The sequence below is a fragment of the Podarcis filfolensis genome, assembly GCF_964270895.1.
Source record: "Podarcis filfolensis genome assembly, chromosome: 2".
Lineage (NCBI taxonomy): Eukaryota > Metazoa > Chordata > Lepidosauria > Squamata > Lacertidae > Podarcis > Podarcis filfolensis.
Window position 1 is genome coordinate 18,423,755 of NC_139605.1, and position 15,504 is coordinate 18,439,258.

The 15,504-nt window shown below is 50.9% G+C and overlaps 2 protein-coding genes and 1 long non-coding RNA gene across 7 annotated transcripts in view; 1 reads left to right on the plus strand and 2 right to left on the minus strand.

The window, feature by feature from the left end:
• Positions 1 to 15,504, minus strand: part of LOC310757424 — a 116,629-nt gene that overhangs the window by 41,094 nt on the left and 60,031 nt on the right. The window lies entirely within an intron of this gene.
• LOC310756549 (uncharacterized protein) lies at positions 14 to 8,785 on the minus strand. 4 transcript variants are annotated; one of them, XM_083600809.1, is made up of 4 exons: positions 8,609 to 8,785; positions 6,893 to 6,966; positions 5,675 to 5,749; positions 14 to 2,344 (listed from the first exon to the last, which is right to left on the minus strand). In XM_083600809.1, exons 2-4 carry the CDS (start codon positions 6,924 to 6,926, stop codon positions 75 to 77), a joined length of 2,379 nt encoding a protein of 792 aa, XP_083456935.1. In that variant the 5' UTR covers positions 6,927 to 6,966; positions 8,609 to 8,785; the 3' UTR covers positions 14 to 74. The 4 variants fall into 4 exon arrangements, with proteins under 4 accessions (XP_083456935.1, XP_083456937.1, XP_083456936.1 ...); XM_083600811.1 differs by lacking the exon at positions 8,609 to 8,785 and adding an exon at positions 7,546 to 7,909 and having other exon boundaries at positions 14 to 2,293; XM_083600810.1 differs by lacking the exon at positions 8,609 to 8,785 and adding an exon at positions 7,546 to 7,909 and having other exon boundaries at positions 14 to 2,296.
• Positions 8,013 to 15,504, plus strand: part of LOC310756768 (uncharacterized protein) — a 47,527-nt gene continuing 40,035 nt past the window's right edge. For both annotated transcript variants that reach the window (XM_083601479.1, XM_083601478.1), the window contains exons 1-3: positions 8,013 to 8,395; positions 11,135 to 11,264; positions 14,066 to 14,170. In XM_083601479.1, coding sequence (XP_083457605.1) covers positions 11,174 to 11,264; positions 14,066 to 14,170 — 196 coding nt within the window. In that variant the 5' untranslated portion in view covers positions 8,013 to 8,395; positions 11,135 to 11,173. The remainder of the gene's footprint in view (positions 8,396 to 11,134; positions 11,265 to 14,065; positions 14,171 to 15,504) is intronic.

Here is a 15,504-nt window from a genome sequence, read left to right on the forward strand (position 1 = left end):
AGGATAATGGACTACAACTCCCATCATCCCCTGACCACTGGTCATGCTGGCTCTGGGGCTGGAAGGAGGAGAAGCTAGTTGATCAGAGATGAGGCCTGGGCCCCTGAAGGGGCAGGAGAAGGGAAGGAGGGGTGCGGGAAGCTTCGGGAGGGAAAGGACAGGGCCCAGGGCAGGTCCAAAGAAGGGATCGGGAGGGACGATGGAGAAGCAGGGAAGGCAGGCAGGGCGGGCAGGGGCCCAGGTGAAGCGAAGGAGGCTGAGAAGGCCGAGGCGGGCAGGGGAGCGGCAGGTTTGGCAGTGCTGGCGGCCAGCAGGGTGGTGTGGGCCGTCCCGGCACTGCCAGCTGAGGCCTTCCTGTTGCTGTGGGTGCGCTGGTGCCGGTTGAGGTGGGAGCTGCGGCTGAAGCACTTGCCGCAGACGCCACACTTGTAGGGCTTCTCCCCGGTGTGGGTGCGTTGGTGGATGGTGAGCTCGGAGCGCTGGATGAAGGCCTTTCCGCACTCGCCACAGGCGTAGGGCTTCTCGCCCAAGTGGATGCGCTGGTGCTTGATGAGATTGGAGCTGACGCTGAAGCACTTGCCGCAGGCGTCGCAGCGGTACGGCTTCTCGCCGGTGTGCATGCGCCGGTGCTTGGTGAGGTCGGACTTCTGAATGAAGCCCTTACCGCAGTCGGCGCACTTGTAGGGCTTCTCGCCCAGGTGCGTGCGCTGGTGCTTCAGCAGGTTGGAGCGGACGCCGAAGCTCTTGCCACATTCGGCGCACTTATACGGCTTCTCCCCGGTGTGCATGCGCCGGTGCTTGGCTAGAGCCGAGTTCTGGGCGAAGCACTTGCCGCAGTCCAGGCAGGAGTAGGGCTTCTCACCCGTCTGCGTCCCTTGGTGCCGCACGCCCTCCCCACCGCCCCTCCCGCACTCGCTGCAGGCCGGGCGCCGCCACAGGAAGCTCTTGCCGCAGTCGCTGCACTTGCAGGCCAGCAGGGCCCCTCGCCGGCGCTGCCGCCGCGCCCCTGCGAACCCGCACTCGGCACAGCGGCATGGTGGGCGTTCGGCGCTCCTGTGCACCCGCTGGTGCCGCTCCAAGTGGGAGCTCTGGGAGAAGCCCTTGCCACAGTCTTCGCAGCGGTAGGGCTTGTCGCCGGCGTGGATGCGCCGGTGCCGGTCCAGGTGGGAGCTCCAGGCAAAGCTCTTGCCGCAGTCGCTGCAGGCGTATGGTTTGGCCGAGTCGTCTGGGTGCCGTGTCCGCCGGTGCTGCAGCAGGGCGCCATTCAGACCAAAGCTCTTGCCGCAGTCCTGGCAAACGTAGGGCTTCTCTGCGGCATGGTGAGCGCGGCGGTGCTTGGACAGGGCCGCGTTCTTGTTGAAGCCTTTGCCGCAGTCATCACATCGGTAGGGCTTGGCGCCGGCTTTGCTGGCAGGCGCCGTGGCCGCGGCCAAGCAACAACTGCACGAGGAGGTCTTCTGGAGCCCACCAAAATGCGTCCGCCGGTGGCGCTCCAGGTGGGAGCTCCAGGCGAAAGCGCGCCCGCAGTCCTCGCAGACGTACGGCTTCTCTCCGGTGTGGATGCGGCGGTGCCGCTCCAGGTGAGAGTTCCAGTTGAAGCCCTTGCCGCACTCCTGGCACTTGTAGGGCTTCTCTTCCAGGTGCTGCTTCTGGTGTTTGATGAGGTGGGCCGGGAGCCCGAAGCTCTTGCCGCACACATTGCACTCACAGGGCCGGGCTGGGCCGGGCCCGCTCCGCTTGCCGGCGTGGGTGCGCTGATGCTGGATGAAGGCTGAGCCGACGCTGAAGCTCTTGCCGCACTCGGCGCAGCGGTAGGGCTTGGTGCTGGTGTGGCGGCGCTGGTGGGTCGCCAGGGTGGAGTGCAGCCGGAAACCCTTGCCGCATTCGCCACACTTGTAGGGCTTCTCCAGGCCGGCAGCGCTGTGCAGCCGGGAGCGCTTGCTGAAGCCGAAGCCCTTGCCGCAGCTGTGGCACCGACTGGTGTGGCCCAGCAGGCCGTGGTGGTGGTGGTTACGTGAGGAGAACTTCTTGAAAGCGCGGTGGACGGTCGACTTGGCCTGTCTCTTCCCCAGGGGCTTCCTTGGCCGCTCATCCAAGGCCACCTGGTCTGGGCCTTCCTCGCTGGCTTTCAGCTCAGGCTCAAGAGGCTCCTTTGTGTTCTCCGGCAGGAGATCCTTTTGGGCCTCCACCTTCTCAATGGCAACATCTCCTCCGCCCTCTCCTTCTCTGTCCTGCGGTGCCTCCTCCTCCTCCTCTTCATTCCCGTTCTCATTCTCACTCACCATCCCATCATCTGCTGGAACAACGAGAGAATCCAGTAACTGCTGAGGTCTGGGAAAGGAAACTTGGGAGAAGGGAATTGAAGAGGCCGTCATGGGTGAGCCACAATTCATCGCTCCCCCCGGCAGACCCCTGCCCTCCTCCTCCCCCAACCGCCTCCTGCACAGAAGAGAGGGAGACCAAATCTCCATCTGGCCCACCACCCCACACTGGGCAAGGAGATGCCTCCAGGAAGCCCCCAAGCAAGGGAGTAGGCCTCCCCTGCTGTTACCCCACCAGCAGATGGCATTCAGTTCCATGGAGAAGGGGTGGAGGACCTTGTTCCAGCCATTCATGGGCAACCTTCAGGGGCCACTTGCCAGTGCTGGGTGGGGCCAGAGTCAAAAATGGGAGGAGCAAGTAATGTTAAGTTTCCCTTTATTTAGTAGGCTAGTTCTATACACACACGCACACACACACACACACACCCCATTCAGGCAAGCAAGAGGCAGAGTTCAACACAAGGCAAAACTTCTCAAGGAGAGAGCGAAGAGATGAGTGTGGTCTGGGGAGAGCCCAGAGGGCCAGGCAGAGATGTTGGCTCCCCCCCACACATTTGGCTCTTAAGCCGGAGGTTCCCCAATGTTTCTCATACGGCCATCATTGATTAATTGATTGATTTGTATTTCTGTGCTGCTTTTCATTCAGGTGAGTCCCAAAGCAGCTGACAAAAAAATCAATAACAGCAACAGAATACAGCATCCTCACAATTACAGCATAAATCATACAAAACAATTAAAACAATTGAAGTCAGAACACACTATGAGCAAAGCAGCAACTAAAAAAAATAAGCTAAACCTGACCATTGCAGCAAAAGTCACATTATGTGATTATAAATGCTGTATTGTTAATCTATAAAACCATACTTAAGTGTTCCTCTGCTATGCTGTGCTCAGCTATCCATTCCCCATTTTTTGCTCTTTTGAAAAACCCAGAGGGATGGCTGGAGAGAGCAAGGGGTAGGCAGGAACCTGGGTTCAAACCTCGGCTCAAGTCTTTGGCCAAGTCCCTCTCCTTCAGGCTCAATATTCCCATCTGTAAAATGCCCTAAGCCATCCCACACAGCAAGCTGTTGGGGTGGTGTTTCTTTCTTTGGCTGCAACTCCCACATGTTGCAGTCCTCTGGGCCCACAGTTTTCTTTGGTTGCCAGACCAGCCCCAGTCTCTTTCCAGCCCGCTGACAGAAGCACACAGGGCAATCCTGGTCTGCCTTGCTGAGTGGATTGTTTGCTCTGTTGTGAGCTTGCCACTGACATCAATGGAGGCTCCACAACAGACCCGAGCCCAGCAGATCATCTCCTCTGTGTGCTCCCAGAGCAAGTTGGTGGATATCTGGAAGCAATTAAAGAGGAACTGCAAAGAAAGAGTAATTGCCTAGCAACCATAAAATCTGTATCCGATTTCCTTCCCCTCCACCCCTCCACCTTGCTTCTCCCTGTGCAATTCCTGGGGAGGGGGGGAACCTCAATTTTTTTGGGGGGGGGCCTTAAGTACATGTTGTTGCTCAACCCAACTCCTTCACAGGTAGTTGGGGCCCTTGCTGCCAGATGGCCTTTGAAGGGAAGGTTTTTTTGCTTGGAATCCTTTCCCCTTAAGACTTCTGTTGCTCTTCCTTGCTTCCTGTCTCCCTTTTCAGCAGACCCTGATTTGGCTGTGGAGCAATTCGGAAGGTATCTAGGGCTCACAGACCGCTCATATGCCCCCACCCTGAACAGGCGTACTGAGCCTATCATCTGCATTAACGGCCTCAGCTCAGTATACCTGAAGGAGCGTCTCCACCCCCATCGTTCTGCCGGATGCTGAGGTCCAGCGCCAAGGGCCTTCTGGTGGTTCTCTCACTGCAAGAAGCAAAGCTACAGGGAACCAGGCAGAGGGACTTCTAGGTAGTGGCGCCCGCCCTGTGGAACGCCCTCCCATCAGATGTCAAAGTGATAAACAACTATCTGACCACTGAAGGCAGCCCTGTTCAGGGAAGTTTTTAATGTGTGACATTTTAATGTATTTTTAATCGGCCCCTCCCATTTCCACCTATAGGAACAAGACAAATTTGCCCACACCTGAGGCAACAGACAACTCACGCATAGGGCACACCTAGCCCTATCCTCCAATACTTGGGTGTGACTCCCTGTCCCCCGGAACCTGCTACTTGGGTGTCTCACTCTGCCTAATGATAGGGCCGGTCCTGCCTGACCCTCTCACTGAAAAACTCCTGGGTCCTCTTGTAATCAGGTCCTGCATGCTACACTTCCCACAGACATCTGGCTGGCTGGCTACTGCGAGAACAGTGTGTTGGGCTAGATGGGCCATTGGTCTGATCTAGAAGGCTCTTCTTAGTTTCTTGATGTAGTTTGAAAACTACCACAGCTCTACAAATAAGCATCATGCCATGAGAAGCACAAAAAAGTAGAACAGATACCATTGGTCTATCCTGATCAGTGATACCCTTCACCAAGCCAGTGGTCCTCCAGATTTTGTTAAGACTCCCCATAGATCTGGTCAGCATGACCAATGGTCAGGGGCTGTTGGAGTCCAGCAGGATCTGAAGGAACACAAGCTCCCTGCATCCCTACTTTTAGTGAAGAAGATCTTCTCTAGTGTGTGAAGGAGAAACTTCACCTCCCTCACAGTGAGATAAAAAGGGTAAAGGGACCCCTGACCATTAGGTCCAGTCATGACCGACTCTGGGATTGTGGTGCTCATCTTGCTTTATTGGCCGAGGGAGCCGGCGTACAGCTTCCGGGTCATGTGGCCAGCATGACTAAGCCGCTTCTGGCAAACCAGCAGCGCACGGAAACGCCATTTACCTTTCTGCTGGAGCGGTACCTATTTATCTACTTATACTTTGACGTGCTTTCAAACTGCTAGGTTGGCAGGAGCAGGGACCGAACAACGGGTGTTCACCCTGTCGTGGAGATTCTAACCGCCGACCTTCTGATCGGCAAGTCCTAGGCTCTGTGGTTTAATCCACAGAGCCACCCGCGTCCCCACAGTGAGATACCACCCTACAAATATACACAACAAGCTGTGGCGGTCAAGATGTGTGAGATGCGCAGTTCCATACCGCACATTACACTGGAAGCACAAGTCGCTCAGGAAGCCATGGTCACCTTATCATGCCCAGGCATGCTCAGGATACCCGTTCAGAAATTCTGCTGTATCCTGTTTCTGTGGCCAAGAGGAACACGGATGCAAGCTCTGCATCAGGGAAGGGGAATTTGGTTCCCTCCAGGTGTTGATGGACTACAACTCCCATCATCCCTGATCACTGGCCACAGTGGCTGGGTTGATGGGTGTTGGAGTCCCAACACCAACCTGCTCCGCAGCCTCCATTTTCTTCTCCGGACACTTGACTTACCAGGTGCCAACCCTCTTCTTCTGTGAGACTCGGCAAACGCGGTGATCCGGGGCCAGCTGATTGCAATTTCCTCCGCTGTGCGGTCATGCCGGAAAAAGAGGGGGAAGATGCAATTGGAAAGGAAATTAGATGCAGGGCTTTGGTTACCCAGTAATTCCCAACCGAGACATTCCACCACCTTTAGGATTCAAGAGCCTGCCACTTCCACCCACTGGGCCACATTCACCCTGGACATTTGAAGAACCATGACACTGTTTTAAGCAGACGTGGCTTCGTCCCCCAAAGAATTCTGGGAGCTGTAGTTTTTGTTAAGGGCGCTGAGGATCGTTAGAAGACCCCTGTCCATTTTACAAGAGGTACAGTTCTGGGAAGAGGTCTGAAAATGCTTTGCACTGGTATGAAATCTACTAACTGCAACAACAAAAAAAGGCCCTTAACGGCTTCTAAATGGCATCTTACTGTTGAGCCATAGATGAAATGAATGGTTTGGCCTGGATGGAGACGTTTTCAGAATCTGTGCAATGGCAGAACTGGAGGAAAAACAGGGGAGGAAAAGCAAAGTGGACTCTGTTTATTTGATAAGTAAGTTGTTTCCAATTCGTAGAACGCTTTTTGAAACGATGTCCCAAACAATGGAAATGTTAGGTACGATGAGACAGATTACAAATCAGTTCCCAGCAGGAGTAGCCAACATGGTGCACTCCAGAGGTTAAAGGTAAAGGTAAAGGGACCCCTGACCATTAGGTCCAGTCATGGCCGGCTCTGGGGTTGCGACGCTCATCTTGCTTTATTGGCCGAGGGAGCCGGCGTACAGCTTCCGGGTCATGTGGCCAGCATGACTAAGCCGCTTCTGGTGAACCAGAGCAGCGCACGAAAACGCCATTTACCTTCCCACCGGAGTGGTACCTATTTATCTACTTGCACTTTGACGTGCTTTTGAACTGCTAGGTTGCTGGACCACAAATCCCCACCATCCTTGGCCTTTGGGGAGTTATGGCTGGGGATTCGGGAAGTTGGAAGAACAGAATCAGAACCACAGAGTTGGAAGGTATCGCAAGGATCATCTCTAGTCCAACCCCGTGCAATACAGATGTAGTCTAATAACATCTGCAGGGTACCATGTTGGACACCCTTTGTTCAACAGGCGAGATACTGTGCACGCTATAAATGTGGACATGCCAATATTGAATGCTTTGAATTGTTTTGGTGATGCCTTACCCAGAGAGATCACATTCTCATAGTTCTCCTGCATGTTGTTGCTGGGATGCAGAATAACCCCTGCAGCATTTCACCTGGAGGACAAGAAGAAGGCGCAGTCACCCACCCTTTTTTGCAGGTGACGTTAACTCTTGCAAAAACAACACTCTCTGGTGCCCATTATCCTTCCACCCAAACCAGGCCGTTAACAACCATGTCAGGGTGTCGCAACCAAACTCCCTTCAAATTGCCTTCAAATTGCCTTTGCGCTTCCTTCTTCCAGGTGCACACCTCTTTAAGGAACTGGAGATCAGCGACTGTCATCCTTTTAATTTCGATCTAATAGAAGGGTAGCATCCAAAGAAATCAGAGTTGGGGAGCCTGTGGCTCTCCTCCAGGTGTTTCCGATCCCTTCTTTAATCCAGCATCAGGTCTCTGTGTGTATAGGATCACAGGCGCACAAGCTCATGGAAAACTGCCTTGTGCTACCTAGCACAGTATCCCCGACACTGACTGGCAGCGGCTCTCCAGAGCTTTTCAGGCGGGGGACATGATTCCCAGCCCTGCGCAGAGGTGCCAGGGATTGAACCCCGCGCCCTTCTGCACGCCAGGCAGCTGCCCGACCGCTGAGCATAGAATGATGTGAACATATATATATAGTCTGCTAGCCTTACCCACTGAACCGGGTGGTGTCTGCCTCTGCCGCAGCCGGGTCCGCTTCTAATCCGAGGCGCCCGACACCGGGCGCGCCGTCGACCCTAGGGGCCCGAAAGCGGAGCCCGATCCGGAGTCACTCCCTTCCCTACCCATCCTGACTGCACTTCGCCTGGGTTCCCTCTGTGCCTTCTCTTCCTCCTTTAAGGGTTCAGGAGTGAGAGCCTTTGCAATATTCTTCTTATTCTTGGCGAGGAGTGGAGCAGGGTGGGTCTCACTCTGGTAGATTTCACCCCAGGATCTTCCAAGGCGCACAAACCCCACAATGAAATCGCGATCGGTTGCCGACCGGCTTGCTATTGCATGGACACAGGAAGGGGCTGGAGCAAGGCTGGGGGTGCTTGGGATCTGATGCTGGAGAGGAGGGGAGGGGGAGGCAGGAAGGCTCCGGGGAGGAGGGGGAGGCGGCTGGAAGGGGGGGCGGCGGATTGGAGAATCATAAAGAAAAGAGAGACAGGAGGAGGAGGTGGAGAGGACCAGAAATCGTGGTGGGAAGGGGCTGCCTCCGTCCTTGCAAGCGGCTCCTAAGCTGCACGCAGTAACCGAGCTGCCTCCGTTGCAGATCGCCAGCTGTTTTTTTTGGGGGGGGGGGGAGTCCCCCCTCCCTGTCACAAAAGGCTGGTGGGGTCCTCGCGCCGCCACGAAAGGGCCTCTAATAAAGATCGCGAGCCACGCAGGGACTTTCTCATTGTTTGAATTGTTCGGATCGGCACCCCAGAGCAGATTTATATTCAGCACCCCCGGCTCGGGATCTGCAGATCGTCTCCTTTTTCTACCCCCACCCCCTCGCTCCTGAACCGGACTTATCAGGTAAATGCATTTTTTGGTGGCGACCCCCGTGCGAAAAGACACCCCTTATCTCCCCTGGGGTCGACGCATGGGGTGAGAGGGGGCAGTGGATCAGCGGTGGAAGAAGTGGAAGGAGGTGGGGTGGGGTAGCTGGATCCAGAACCGCTCCTTTAAAAAAAAACAACAATTGACACCTGATCCTTTTACGCTCGCGCAAGGGATGGATTCGGTTACCTGGTCGCCGAACGGAACAATGGACCAATCAGCCCCGGGGGCGGAAGGTGGTGGGCGATTCTGTTTCGTCTAAAAGTTTCCCAGGTGTTTTCGAAAGATGAGCGCAGACAAAACAAAATTGCCCTCAGGGCCGATCCTCTTTGCCTTGCTAGAGAGCTCCTTTGTGCAGCTTCCAGCTTTGCTGCTGTGCCGCACGCACTCCTTGGGTTGTAAAGTCTCCTCCTGAAAATTCCTATTCGTCCTCAGATCCCCGCTTTTTATTAAAAAAAATCGGAAGAAATAAAACAATATTACAGTATTTGGAAATGATATGCCAGTGTTTATTGCAATCGCTTGGCTTGAAAGTCAGCCTCAGTTTCTCCCTTTCTGTGAAATGGGAATAAGAGGGATGTGCTTCACGGATCTTACTGAGACGGGAAGGAGATGTTGTTAAGCCAGATCCATCATTGTGCAGTGGATAGAGGAGCCCTTGAAATGGGAGGTTTGAGGTTTGGCTTGAGGGAAATCCCTGAGTTGATGCCCATCTCATCCTAAATTGGGGGATTTGCAGGGTTTATATGCATGTTGTTGTTTAGTTGTTTAGTTGTGTCCGACTCTTCGTGACCCCATGGACCAGAGCACGCCAGGCACTTCTGTCTTCCACTGCCTCCCGCAGTTTGGTCAAACTCATGCTGGTAGCTTCGAGAACACTGTCCAACCATCTCGTCCTCTGTCGTCGCCTTCTCCTTGTGCCCTCAATCTTGCCCAACATCAGGGTCTTTTCCAGGGAGTTGATATGCATAGCAAAGTCTAATTGCAATTGGCTGTGTATAGTAACACCAGATATCGCACATCTCCCCTCCTTCCATGGTCCCAACTCTTGCTGCTGTCGGCGTAGAAAGCTCCGTGCAGCGCAGCCACATATGGATTGGGGATCTGTGGCTGCACTCTCCACCATCCCTAACCATTGGACATGCTGGCTGGGGCTGATGGATCCAACAGCAACTCATGGGTTGGGTTTCCAGTTTGGAACTGCAACTACAGAAGTTGTCAGATACTTGGAAGGTCACAATAGGGGTGGGTGGGTGCCATTTCCCAGAGCTCTCTAGGAAGAGGGATTGATTGTTAAAGCAGTCTGGGAATTGTAGCTCTGAGTGGGGGGAAAGGGCTCTCCAAATAACGCTCCGCACCCTTAACAAACTACGGTTCCCAGGATCCCTTGGGGGAATCTGTTTAAAGTGGCATTGTGGTGCTTTAAATGTATGCTGTAACCATGGCCATAGCTGTCAAGCGTCCCTTATTTGGTGGGACAGTCCCTTATCCCAGCGCCATGTCCCGCTGCTGTCCCTTATTGATGATGTCCCTTAAATAAGCTACTGAAGGTAATGGGGCCCTTTCTATGTCCAGCTGTCCTTTGTCAATAACAAATTGTTGCTTTTTTGTGTTGAATATGTGCTATATGGTAATTTATGGACCTAATAGGTATCTAAAGCCATTTGCACGCAACAAAATATGTATTTTATCAAAGTAATTGTTGATCCCTTATTTTGGCTGCTGATCCCTTATTTTCGAGGCTGCTGGTCCCTTATTTTCAAATCTGTAAGTTGACAGCTATGACCATGGCCCTTGTTTGCTTATGGTTGATGATGACAGTCCCTCTTTAAAAAGTCAGGAAACAGCAACTGGTTTCCGAAATGTAGGAGGATTTAAGGGCTGGTTAACACTGACCTGTGCATTCCCTTATTTCTCCATCACTTGGCTATCATGAATATAAAGATCTCCTGCTGTCTGTGCAAACTGACTGTGTTTGAGGTCATGCAAGGTGCCTTGGAAGTTCTGTGTGTGATAATTTATTCACACAAGTCGTCACTGGATGGCTATCCACAGTTAGCAAGTGATGAGTGCCCATGTGCGTGAATTGGCTCCTGACATCCTGGCAGCTGGACCAGTGCAAGGGGTGTCATAGATGCCTACTCGCAAAGTCAAGGATAGGGAATTTGGTTCCCTGCAGATGTTGTCGGACTCCAACTCCCATCATTCCTTTACCACTGGACTGGGGATGATGGGAGTCTAACAACATCTAGAAGGCCTTAGATAACCCATCACTGCCTTAAGGTGTTTAACTTTTCTGCCATAGAATCAGGATGGCTAAAGAGCAGTAAATTGTACTCAATACCTGACGCACTTTTAGGTAAAGTGAGGTATTCCACAATAACTATGTGTAGGTTAACAGTGGTATTTATTTTAGGAAAATTTAGAGCCCAAAGTCTGGTCCAGTGTTTGAGCACCAGATATAATTTACTCCCACAAATAATTATAGCATTCTCTCTTTGACTCTCTTGAGACCAAATTACAAGGCAGTAGCTCAATATTGTGTGTGTGTGTGTTAAAAAAAGAGAGAAACTAATTTGAAAACTGCCATTAAACACTAGACTGATGTGATATTGCTACTCTGCTCTGGTTATTAGGCTCGAGCAAGCAGGAGAATACTAGCTTAGCAGGGGCTACACGTGTGTTTCATGGATGGAACGATTGTCTTGTTTTTAGGAGCCTGTAGCTTGCTAGGACCTGGCTTGGCATCAGATCATGGAGGATGCGTGGCTAGTTGCAGATCCGAATCAGAAGCCCGTTTACAGGGAAGCTCACCAGGAGACCTGTGACAGTCTGGTGGCACTGAGTAAGTATCTCCTTCAGAAGATCCCCAACTAAAACAGGCCATGTTGCAGAGCCCAGAAGCAGTAAAGTGGTACCTCGGGTTACAAACAGTCCTGCTTACAAATGCTTTGGGTTACGAACTCCACAAACTTGGAAGTAGGTGTCCCGGGTTGCAAACTTTGCCCCAGGATTCGAATGCAATCTGCTTCCGGGGCTGCAGGAGGCCTATGTAGGGAATGTGCGTCTCGGGTTAAGAACGCTTCAGGTTAAGAACAGACTTCCGGAATGAATTAAGTTCGTAACCCGAGGCACCACTGTACTTTCTTTCTTTCTGCATGTTCTAAAGCAGGGGTCAGCAAACTTTTTCAGCTGGGGGCTGGTCCACTGTCCCTCAAACCTTGTGGGGAGCCGGACTATATTTTTTGGGGGGAAATGAACGAATTCCTATGCCCCACAAATAACCCAGAGGTGCATTTTAAATAAAAGCACACATTCTACTCATGTAAAAACACCAGGCAGTCCCCACAAATAACCCAGAGATGCATTTTAAATAAAAGGGCACATTCTACTCCTGTAAAAACACGCTGATTCCAGGACCATCCGCGGGCCGGATTTAGAAGGCGATTGGGCCATATCCAGCCCCCGGGCCTTAGTTTGCCTACCTATGTTCTGAAGAGTCTCTGAGCATCCTCCAAGTTGTGCCTGTAGGGGAGGCTTGTTCAGAAGCTGCAGTGTGACTTAGAAGGCAGTAAGTAATTAACGGTGCCAACAACTTGAATTACCAAGAATTAGTGCAGTAACTAGAATCTTCACCTTAACGTAGTACATAAACTTATTTAAATTTTGAACTTGTATGGCTTTTTTTTTTTTAAATTGTTTGTTTGCAAGGTCAAATGGGAAGATAAAAAGGCAGCCATAACTGCTTTTATATATTTATATTTATTTAATAGGTTTTATATACCCTTTGATCATCAAAACCTCTTAAGTGGTATACTTAAACAAAACATATACATTAGAAATAACAGTAAAATCAGGTGTTAAAAACAGGACTGGCCTAAAAAAAAATCCAGAATATAAATAAAACGAGCCGTTAAAAATATGTTACAAAATAATATTAAACCTTAAAAGTGCATGTCAAATGTACATGTGTAGGTAGGCTTGGCTAAACAAAAAAGGGTTTTAACAGGTGCTGAAAACAATACAGTGGTACCTCTGGTTGCGAACGGGATCTGTTCCGGAGGCCCGTTTGCAACATGAAAAGAGCGCAACCTGAAGTGCCGTATCTGCGCAGGTGCGTGGCGCAATTTGGCACTTGTGCACATGCATGAAGCGTGATTTAGTGCTTGTGTGCATGCGCGAGTGGCAAAACCCAGAAGTAACTCTTTCCAGTACTTCTGGGTCGCCGTGGGATGTAACCTGAAAGAACGTAACATGAAGCAAACGTAACATGAGGTATGACTGTATAACGAAGGTGCCTGCCTCATATCAATGGACAGGGAGTTCCACACTGAAGGATTGATTCCTTGCAAGTGTGGCGCTCACATTATGTGGCACTTCTAAAAGTGTCATTTCCATATATCAAAGGAGTCAAGTTGGGCGTATATGGGGGAAGGTGGTTAGTTCTTCTTTGACCCTTTAATGGAAATCTTTTTGCCAAAATTTGCCCCACCCATTGTGGGCTCTCAGGCAGCCCAGGACTGCCTGCCCAAAAGTGAAAATGTGATAGAAAATAATGGGTTGGCTTCAGATTTCAGAAACGGTTATGCATCATCCAAACAAATGAATACAGTGCACAGGAATGGGAGACCCAGGTCTCTCCAGACATGATTAGATGACAAATCCCACCTTCCGTGATGATGCTTGGGGCTGACGAGAGCCGCTCCTTCCTGCTCCTCACCTCAATTTTATTCCTGTAAATCACACAAATTTGCGGTGGGTGAGCAAGTGGTTTATAGCTGTGCAGCTGCTGCTGTTTTGGTGTGAGGAAGAGGGTAGGACAAAGCAGCACAGCACTAACATTAGATGGGGGAGTTGTGTTTTGATGATCACTTTGAAAAAAACAATAATATATATTATAGCATGGTATTCTTCTTGTTCTTTGGCGATCACTCGTAGCTGAGTAAGATTGTCTTCCATAAACATGGTTTTAACAGTGAGTCCGTAAGTGACTGTGGAGGCCAGTTCTGGATCCACACGTCCTTCCACAGTGGGGACATTGGTTCCCGGGCGGGAGTTGATCACGGTGTAGATTTGCCAAGCGTGCCTTCCTCTTAGCATGTTTCTCCCTTGCGTCCTGAGTTTGAGCGTCTTTGATGAGTTTGGATTTGATATCCCGCTTTATCACTACCCTAAGGAGTTTCAAAGCGGCCAACATTCTCTTTTCCCTTCCTCTCCCACAACAAACACTCTGTGAGGTGAGTGAGGCTGAGAGACTTCAAAGAAGTGTGACTGGCCCAAGGTCACCCAGCAGCTGCATGTGGAGGAGCGGGGAAGCGAACCCGGTTCACCAGATTACAAGACTACCGCTCTTAACCACTACACCACACTTTGAAGCCCATGACACCTTTGGTAAAGGCTGTTCTCCAACTGGAGCGCTCACAGGCCAATGTTTCCCAATTGTTAGTGTTTATACTACATTTTTAATTTTTTGCCTTGAGACAGCCTTTAAACCTCTTTTGTTAACCACCAGCATTACGCTTTCCATTTTTAAGTTCAGAATAGAGTAGTTGGTATTATATGGTATTATGTGGTATTATAGCATGGTATTAAGAAAGGCGGAAGTATCATAGCTTTGATATAGCCTGTTTTTCCTTCTTTATGTAGGACCTGCAAGTCCCAAACCCAATGAGATTTTCCTGGTAGAAGAAGATGAGGAAACTTGTGTCCCGGCATCTATTAATAGGGAGAATGCCCGAAGAGCCACCTTAGGTGAGTAGTGCACTTTCAGTGGACCCCAATCTTTTTCTTTGACAGGGCCAATCGATTCTCTTCATCCGTAGTCTCCTGGAGGCAAGAAGTGTGAGAATATGGACCAGGCCAAACAATGGTACTGCAGAGACGAAGGCTGATTGATGGGTTTTCTTTTGCACCTGAGATCTAACTGGACACCTTACCTAGGGTAAAGGAGATATTTTTCTTTGGCAGGTTGGTGTTTGGCCCTCATGCTCTTTTGCCTTCTCCTGAAATATCTCACTTGGCTCATTTACTCGAGCCACTTAACGTTAGGGCACTGCTGAGTGTTGGTTGTGCTGTTGCTTTGCACCTGGAGGAAGGTGGCACCTTGTTATTGCTACTGTTATTTATTTAATTTGTTATTTCATTTATGGATCACATGACGATTAAAAACCCTGGTCCCAAGCTGTTATGTGGCTTTGTATACTAAAAGCAAAACCTTAAACTTGGACGGGCAACATTTTGGCAGCCAGATCAGCTCCTTTGGCAAAGGTGTCACACAGAGGTGTAACAGAATAAAAAAAAATTCCTTCCAGTAGCACCTTGGAGACCAACTAAGTTAGTTATTGGTATGAGCTTTTGTGTGCATGCACACTTCTTCAGATACCGCGCATGCACACAAAAGCTCATTCCAATAACAAACTTAGTTGGTCTCTAAGCTGCTACTGGAAGGAATTTTTAAAATTTTGTTTCAACTATGGCAGACCAACATGTCTACCTACCTATATCTGAAACACAGAGGTGCGGTAGCAGCCTGGCTGCCACATTCTGCACTAGCTGCTGCTGGCGGAACAGCTCAAAGGGCAGCCCCACCTAGAGCCCATTGCGGTAGTCCAGTCTTGAGGTTACCCATGCTACTGTGGCTAAGGCTTGGCCATAACTGCCACACCACACAAAGCTGGTAAAAGGCCCTCCTAGCTGCTGAGGTCTCCTGGGAAACCAGCAATAGTGATGGATTCAGGAGCATCCCTTTTAACAATGTGCCTGTTCCTTCAACCTTGTTTCTGAATCGTTTAAGATTTTGGTTATCACATTTATCAGTACATAGGAAAGACTGGGGTGGGGGATCAAGTTGCATAGTTGCCTGGCTCCCTAAAAGTCCAAAATGGGCAGTCATGAGGTCCAGAAGCCTCGGCCCTGTATACCTGAAGGAGCATCTCTGCCCCCATCCTTCAGCCCACTTCCAAGGGCCTTCTGGCGGTTCCCTCACTATGAGAAGTGAAGCTACAGGGAACCAGACACAGGGCCTTCTCGGCAGTGGCGCCGACCCTGTGGAAAGCCCTCCCATCAGATGTCAAGGAGATAAACAA